The sequence below is a fragment of the Prionailurus bengalensis genome, chromosome C1, assembly GCF_016509475.1.
Source record: "Prionailurus bengalensis isolate Pbe53 chromosome C1, Fcat_Pben_1.1_paternal_pri, whole genome shotgun sequence".
In the NCBI taxonomy this organism is placed as follows: domain Eukaryota; kingdom Metazoa; phylum Chordata; class Mammalia; order Carnivora; family Felidae; genus Prionailurus; species Prionailurus bengalensis.
Window position 1 is genome coordinate 218580699 of NC_057345.1, and position 8677 is coordinate 218589375.

Below are 8677 nucleotides of genomic sequence, written 5' to 3' on the forward strand. Positions count from 1 at the left end.
GGACGAAGCGGAATGAAAAGGGAGTAATTAACACAAAAGATTTAAGAAAATGCCTGTAAATGACACAGCTGCAAAATGCAAGGAGGTCGGTAACAAATATAAGAAGTCACCTGCTACAGCAAAGCTTTTTGGCGAAAGCCACAAAAACTAAACGCAGAGAAAAGCAGGAAAAACAAGACCTCGCTCCCGGTACCGATGAAACATCTAAAAATGAATATGGTGGGAGCCACGCAATGTCACTGAAGAAAATTCTGGAACGCTAGCTGCAGAGGATCAGAAGGGGCAGACGGCAGGAGAGACCGGACGAAAAGAAAGCACCCTCCTGAGACTGACAAGCAGATTTAATATTACCAAGAATTTGGGGATAAGATCCTGGAGGCTCTACAAATGAAGCCAGTTGAGATTTCTAAATGGGGGGGGTCATCAATAAAAGATAAGGGGCACTTATCAGACTTCAAAGCACTTACCACACCAGTCAGCACTAAGGTTGTGCAACGCTCCAGGGAGGCTGCCTCCGTGGGGTGCAGGTAGGGTGACCTGAATCCCACGAAGACCCAACCCGTCGTGAGCAAGGGACGTGGAGGGGGGACTTCCACTGGGGTAAGGCGCCCAGATTAATGGCAGAACACAACTAGAATTTAAGAAAGCCTGGACCCTGCTTTGGGACAGACCCAGCCCGGGGAGGCCTCACTGCCCTAGCTCACTCACTGGCTTCCATCCAGGGTCAAGGAAGCAGAAACGCCTCCAAGGCCATGGCTGGGCGGACCCCTCACTGGAGCTCTGGGCCGCAGATCCTCCTTGTGGCTTCAGCCTTTCAAGTCCTGCCTTTTGGGCGGCAGCCTCTTCCTCCCTCACCTGCTGTGTGATCCTGGCTAGAAAGGCCAGGCAGAGGTCATTGGTTGATGGCAAATATTAAGTAGCATTGTGAGCAGGCCAACCTCCGCATCAACAGCCTTTTCTCTGGAGACTGACCTTTGCTTCACTGCCCTCCAGTCTCCCTGCTGTCCTGACGTTCCTCGATGTGTGCCCACTGGTCACAGCCCGGCCACTCTCTGGACTGCCAGCAGCCCGCCCATGGTGCCTTGGCCAGGCCAGCCTGGAGATCCCCCACGTCCCCTGGAGACCTACCCCGCCTCGTTGCCCCTCAGTCCCCGCATCCTTCCGCTGAACCAGTGCCCAGGGAACATCGTGTGAGACAAGGGATGTGGCAAGATGATTTTGTTTTTTAATTCTTTTTTTAATGTTTATTTTTGAGAGTGAGAGACAGAGCATGAGCGGGGGTGGGGCAGAGAGAGAGGGAGAATCCAAAGCAGGCTCCAGGCTCCGAGCTGTTGGCACAGAGCCCGACGCGGGGCTCAAACTCACGGACCGCGAGATCACGACCTGAGCTGAAGTCAGATGCTCAACCGACTGAGCCACCCAGGCGCCCCAAGATGAGTTTTTAAATAACAACATCAGCGAACTAAAATTCATGTGCTGTGAATTTATCCCTTAAAAGTGCACACATCAGTGGTTTTTGTGTATTCATAACCAACACCTCTAATTTGAGAGCATTTTTTTTAAGTCTATTTATTTATTTTGAGAGAGACAGAGACAGCGCGAGCAGGGGAGGGGCAGAGAGAGAAAGGGGGGAGGGAGAATCCCAAGCAGGCTCTGCATTGTCAGCACAGAGCCCAACATGGGGCTCGAACCCACAAAGTCGTGAGATCATGACTTGAGCGGAAACCAAGAGTCGGACACTTAAGCGACCGAGCGACCCAGGTGCCCTGAGAATATTTTCATCTCCGAGAGGAACCCCGTACCCACTAGCTGTCACCCCCAGCCCGCCTCCTCCTAGCCCCAGGCAACCATTAATCTAGTTTCGGTCTCTATTTGCCTGTGGTGGTGGGCACTTCATGTAAGGACCCACACAGGAGGGGGCCCTTGCCAACTGGCTCCTTTCACTCAGCACAACGTTTGCCAAGTTCACAGGTGCTTTAACGTGTTATCAAGACCTCCTTCTTCTTGTTTGCCAAATATGTTCCAGGCATACACACACCCACTCTGCTGGCCCATTCTGCAGGGGAGGGACACAGGGGCTGTTTCTGTCTTTTCATTATTGCGGATGATGCCGCTAAGGGCATTTCCTGCACCCGTGTTTGTGTGGACCTGTGTTTTTATTTTCCTTGGTCATGGCAAGGGGGGTTTTAAAGGTAAAAGTGCCCCATGTTTAGAATCAGAATCTGTCTCCTGGGGTAGCTGGTCTGGGGCTGGTCACTGAACCTCCGTGTGCCTTTACTTGCTCAAGTGGCAAATCTGGGTAACAATGCTTCCTCTCTGGATGCCCCCAGGTATTGCCGTGGGACAGGATAACAGATGTGAAGGCGTTCTTAAAAGCTTAACACGCGCCTTGTAAAGAGAAGGTGGCATTTTATCCGTGAGACTGCGCAGAATTTTAAGTACAAGACTGGTTTCGGGGTTGAGCGTATGACCAAGAAATATTACAGATCTTGAGGTCAGGAGGATTGTGGGTGGAGAACACGATACGCCAGTTGATAACAAGCAGATTGTTATTTCTAGATTTTGGCAGCTTTTCTGTATCTGGGTGGGTGGGGGAGGGGAAGACTGGACCATTCAGACCTACCGAGTACTTCCATGGAAAATCTAAAGCTTGTAAAATTGGCCGTTCTCCCCCAAATATTTTCTTCAGGGTAAGTCTTCAAGTTCTTCTAGCTGTTTGTCCTCTTTCCAGGATATTCCCTCGGCTTTCTTGCTTAAAGGAGGCTCAGCTGTCCTCCCCTGCAGGCTTCACAAAGAGAGGCTCCCTTTCCCCCAGGCTCCTCTAACCACAGTGGGGACACAGGGTCAAGGTCCCTGCTCCTCACTGCCACGTCCGGGCCATTCGCCCCGTTCCTCCCACCACCCCACTCCCTAGCTTTGAACCTCATTTCATCAGGTGGTATTACCACTGCCCCTCAGTGCCTCCATTGTCCGTCTACCATTTTTCCAGGCCCCCACAAGACGTCTGCCCCGAGAACAGCATTTGCTGACAGACTCTACCCTCCTCACTTCCCTGGGCTAGGGAGGCCAGGACCTTAAGCCACCCGCTGGGGCTCATGCCCCCCCACTATCATCACCCCACTTCTCCCTTCTCCAGGCCCCACAGCCTTTCACCAGCTTATAGCAAAACCTTTTTTTAAATGTTTATTCGTTTTTGACAGAGAGAGAGAGAGAGAGAGAGAGGGAATGAGCAGGGGAAGAGCAGAGAGAGAGAGGGAGACACAGAACCTGACGCAGGCTCCAGGCTCCCAACTATCAGCACAGAGCCCGATGCAGGGCTCGAACACACGAACCGCGAGATCATGCCCTGAGCCGAAGTCAGACGCTCAACCACCCAGCCGCCCCTTAAAGCAAAACTCCTTCAAAAAGTTGGCGGTGCTCACTGTCTACAAGGTCTCCCCCTCCCACTCCTGGCCACCTCCCTGCGGCATCCCCACTGAGGGTCAAGGGTACCACCCGACCCCCTGCTGCTAAATGGATGGTCCTTTTCGGTTCTCCTCTGACTCTCCTCAGCGGTGTCTGAGTCTGTCACTCCCCGCTCTGGGAGAAACATTACTTCTTGTTCACCTGGCTTCCGGGGCCCCGCGAGTTTGCTTCTTCCTCACTGATCACACCTTCGATTCCTTTGCTGGTATCTGGTCCCCAGTGTCTTGCCACAGATGATTCAAAGCTCCAGGCTTCGTCCTCAGACCCCTCTCTCTCTCTCTGTCTACCCTCATTCCGTGTTAATAAAGCCCATGTACATACCAACACCTGTCGAGCTTCTATTTCACACGCAGACCTCTCTCCTGAACTCGAGGCTTGACCCTCCAATGGCCTACTTGACCTCTGTGTGTGTCCAATTGGCTCTTCAAACTCAACACCTGCACGACAGAGCCCCTGACCTTCCCCACCCGCAACATCTCAGTAGGCCCTTGGCCTCTCTGCTCTGGTTTTCTCACCTAAAAACAGGGTTAGAAATAGCAAGCTTTGGGGCGACTGGGTGGCTCAGTCGGTTGGGCGTCCGACTTCGGCTCAGGTCATGATCTCACGGTCCGTGAGTTCGAGCCCCGCGTCGGGCTCTGTGCTGACAGCTCGGGGCCTGGAGCCTGTTTTGGATTCTGTGTCTCCCTCTCTCTCTGACCCTCTCCCATTCATGCTCTGTCTCTCTCTGGCTCAAAAATAAATAAACATTAAAAAAAATGTCGTGGACGCGCTGTGTATGAACTACTTGTCTATTTGTGCCTGCTTCCTCAGCTATAAAACGGGAAAAAAACAAAAAACCAACAACAGTAACAAGTCGTACACGGTAGGGGTGTGGTGAACAATGCGGTACCACAAAGCTTCCGTAACTCCTTTCTTGACTTAATATGGGCCCCGCGTGTTTCCACAAAGCAATCCATTTACTACTGAGCCAGGTCAAGGGAAAAGCAGGCCAAGTACCGAACCTACTGAAGGTACCGCTTCCTCGAAAACACAGCGGCGAGGGCTTAGCAGACACGGGCAACGGGCTTGCGGGAGCGCATCTTCATGGGCGGAGAGGGTGGTGGGCCAGGGAGGAGGGACACCTAAGTGGATGGCCTTCCGTGTCCCCAAGAAGCGGACACTCTACAGTGGGCCTATGTTTGCTGCAATATAAGAAGGAGGGTGGGAGAGAGAAGAAAAGAAAAAAAGAAAAGAAGCAGAGGAAGCTATCCTTCCGTCTGAAGAAGCCCACCCCATGCCTCTAAGCCGGCAGCCCATAACTTACGCGTTCGACATGGCTGGCTACTTTCCCTCTTTCCCTCGCCCGCCTGGAAGCTCTTCCTTGTCCCTCCGAAGGGCGGCCGGCTGCAGGGGTCTGGACACCGCCAGGGGCGTCCACGGAGAGGTCCTTCCGGAGGAGGGGGACAGGGATCGGAGAGATCCTCTCACTTTCGGCAGGAAAAGGCGACAACCTGCAGATACGCGCAGGCACCGAGGGGGATTCGAACGTTCCCGTCGCCACCCCGAGGCTCCGGGACCTTACCGTAGCCACTCGACGCGACGCGAGGCGGAACCTAGCAACCGAGACGCTGCGCATGCGCAGTGCCGGCTCACTCCGGCCCGGCGCGCGCCCCGCCCCCTGAGCTCCAGGCGCCTGCGCTGCTGCCTGGTTTCCGTGGCAACCGCGCAGGGGCGCCGAGGGACGCTGGTCCCGCGGAGGGGAGGTGCTGCCCGGTAGGGGGGCGGAGCTCCCGGAGGGCACCGCTGGGGACCTGCCTCCGGGGGCCACCCCGGGTGCCTCCCACCGCCTCGTCGTCCTCCGCGTCGTCTTCCGGCTTCTCTGTTTGCCTCGCTTTCATCCACCTTCAGATATGTGGCCTTGGACCAGGTCCTTGATTGTAGCCTCAGTCTCCCATCTGTAAAATGGGATAACAGCCGTTCATTTGTTCCAACCTTTACTGGGCTCCTCTGGGCCAAGCGCAGACTTAGGTTCTGGGGATACAGGACAAGCAGTCCCGTCCTTCTGGGAGGGGATGAAAACGAGGCGAGGAGCTAGTGTGTTGTAAATGGAAAATGCTGTGTGGATGTTAGTTAGCAGCAAGTCGCCATGAGGGTCTCGTTCATTGCCCTTCTTCCTTCTTCTTTCGGAACTATTGAGATTTATTTGCAAATTCTAGAACCCGCAGTCCCTGCAGGAATATATTCAGGACCAACGCGGCGCCGCGAGCCTGGAGAAGATATCCACCTAAAAATAACAGCCTGAGTCTGGATCACAGAACCTGGCTCCCACCGTCGCTAATGAAGTGAACAAAAGAGTCGCATAAATCAGCAAAAGAAAGAAAGAACTAAAAACTTAAGTACAGCTTTGTGCTACAAATGACAAAAACGGTACTCAGTGAACTAGAAGCCCGCTGCCGGATCATGGCATCTGAATCTCATTCCCATTCCGCACAAATCCCTACTAGGGAAGGAAACCAAGTAGACAAAATACCGCGAATTTTTGGTGAATCCACAGAGCGGGAGGGTGAGCACAGAAGCAAACCACCAGGGAAATGCAGGGGAGACAAAACTATCTTGAGTAGAAAGCAGCCCCTGCTGCCCCAGGACCCGACCAGAGCTGGGAAAAAGCACTTAGGGCTTGCCACTTTCTAGGCCTTTGCACCGAGTTGAGGCAGAGATTCAAAGTCCAAGGACATTTTTGTCACAGGGACAGGGAAGGCTTCTAACAAGGGTGGGGGCAGGAGTTTACCAGAATCTCACTCTTGCTCACAGCGGGGGGGTCAGCCCTAGTCCTCACTGTATATACATACAGGTCATGGAAACATGGGTAAAAATGCAATCTTCCAGCTCTCAAACTCGTTCAGGTACAGTGAGAAAGCAGCCGAGGAAAATCTGTTCACATATTTGAACAAATAGAAGGTTTTACAAAGAGCAATCCATTTTAATATGAACAAGACAGAAGCAGTAAGTCCACTACCCAAGCTGAAGGCTTTCGTAACAGGGGAAGCAATAAAAAAAGAATTACAGTGTGGGCGAGACACATGAAGAACCCAGCCCGGAAGAAAATGTAAGCAAAGAGAAGAAAATTCATCACATGTGTCCCAGGTTCTAGAACAAATTAACATGAACATTAACTGAAGAGAATAAGGGCTGAAAGAAATGATGAAATGGCACCATGAGAGGAGAGGGATTATACAGCTAAGGCAACGAAATGAAAATCAGAAACACCCACCAGAGAAACCAAATTAGAAAGACCAAGAAATAGACTGGGCACAAGTCACCCGAATTACTGACTTACACGAAAAGCTTGGATCAACTTCAGTGAACGTAGTTGGACGTAGAGGGAAAAGACTGCACCATTTAAGCAATTAGGAAGGGGTCAGTTGATATTTCTTTAAAAAGAGTCCTCCGATATTAACTTTTTCCAAGATATAAGGGAATATCTCTGAAATAAGAGAACCAAATCTGCAGATCAAAAGTCCTCACTGTGTCCCAGGAAAAAGGTATAGAACGACCAACTCCTGAGATATCCTGGATGTGTTATTGAACTTCAGAAGTGGTAGGGGGGATCTGGTGGCCTCACATGTCTCCATGGTGGCTCTCAATGTAAGATGAAAAGGTAGCAACGTTTACAAAGGTTTGGGGGGAAAATGTGACCCAGGCTATTTCTACTCCCTGAAGGTGATGTTCCCAAATGTGAAAGCCCTCAGGAAATACAGCACTCATGGGTGAATTGACATGTTTTCCAACACAAGTAATAGAAAACCCAACGTCTAATGGCTTACACAGGAAGAGGATCTAGGGGCACCTGGGTGGCTCAGTCGGCTAGGCGTCCCGTTCTTGGTTTCAGCTCCGGTCATGATCTCACAGTTCCGTGAGTTCAAGCCCCACGCCAGGCTCTTCGCTGGCAGTGTGGAGCCTGCTTGGGATTCTCTGTCTCCCTGTGTCTCTGCCCCTCCTCCACTTGCTCTGTCTCAGTCTCTTTCAAAATACATAAATAAACTTTAAAAAGATCAGAGGATTTATAGTGTCCCTTAACAAGAATAGAGGTGAGACAGTTTTAGAGGTGGTCACAAGGGAGGTTTAGAGGTGGTTATTTCAGTGACTCGGTGACATCATCAATCTTTGATGGTTTTTCCATCTTTTGAGGCTGTCATCCTGAAGATGTTGGATGGCTTCCCTCAAGGTCATAAAATGTGTGCTGCAGCTATAGACATTGCACCCTCACTCGGTGACATCTGGAGATAGAAACAGGACCGGCCAGGGGCGCCTGGGTGGCTCAGTCGGTTGAGCGTCCGGCTTCGGCTTAGGTCATGATCTCACAGTCTGTGAGTTCGAGCCCCGCGTCGGGCTCTCTGCTGACAGCAGGCCTGGAGCCTGCTTCGGATTCTGTGTCTCCCTCTCTCTCTGCCCCTCCCCTGCTCATGCTCTGCCTCTCTCTGTCTCAAAAATAAATAAAAACATTAAAAAAAAAATTAAAAAAAAAAAAAAAAGAAACAGGACCGGCTGGGAAATGGGACCACCATTACTGCCTTAGAGAAATCGGGAATTACCTGCATTATGACAGACAGGTGGATAAAAGAACCAAATTGGGATTCTGCCAGCCTGGAAGCAGGCGGTATGGGCTGTCGAGGGGGCCACATTCAGCAACGTAACTCGAGCTCTTCTAGGAAATAAATCACTTGGTGGCGAAACCCAGCTATCAAAAGACAGGGGTCACGTTCAAAGGATGAACAAGCACTCAGTGTGGGAAGATGGGAACAAGGTCTCCCCAAGTCTGCGTAGCAGGAGAACAGATGTGGTCATTCTCTGATTATGTCCCGCGAGCTTTGCAGACCGCTTACTGACCACTTTCTCTCTGGCAGGGACTGTTTAGGACCTGACGTCGATCCGTTCACTTAGCCTTCCCACTTCCATCATGAGGGGAGTCATAATTTCACCCCCGTTTTCCACAGGTGGAAACTGAGACTGAGAGGTTAAGTACGTCCAAGACCACAGTGTGTGGACGGTGGGTTTGTCTTCAAACCACCCAACAGCTTCACTTCAGAGGCTACACCGTTGACGACTACCATTTTGTTGGCAACAACAACTGTCTTAATGAGGAGTCGCTGAACACCAGTGGTTCTCAAGTCATTTATCCTTTAAGAAAACGAACGAACGAACACACCGTTGCTGCCTCATCAGGTAGGTACCG

General features: G+C 51.5%; 1 protein-coding gene across 1 annotated transcript in view; it reads right to left on the minus strand.

Annotated features, from left to right (window-relative positions):
- Nucleotides 1-7333, minus strand: part of IQCA1 (IQ motif containing with AAA domain 1) — a 155192-nt gene extending 147859 nt beyond the window's left edge. The window contains exon 1 of the mRNA XM_043578245.1: nucleotides 4769-7333. Coding sequence (XP_043434180.1) covers nucleotides 4769-4779 — 11 coding nt within the window. The 5' untranslated portion in view covers nucleotides 4780-7333. The remainder of the gene's footprint in view (nucleotides 1-4768) is intronic.
- Nucleotides 7334-8677: the final 1344 nt, after the last annotated feature.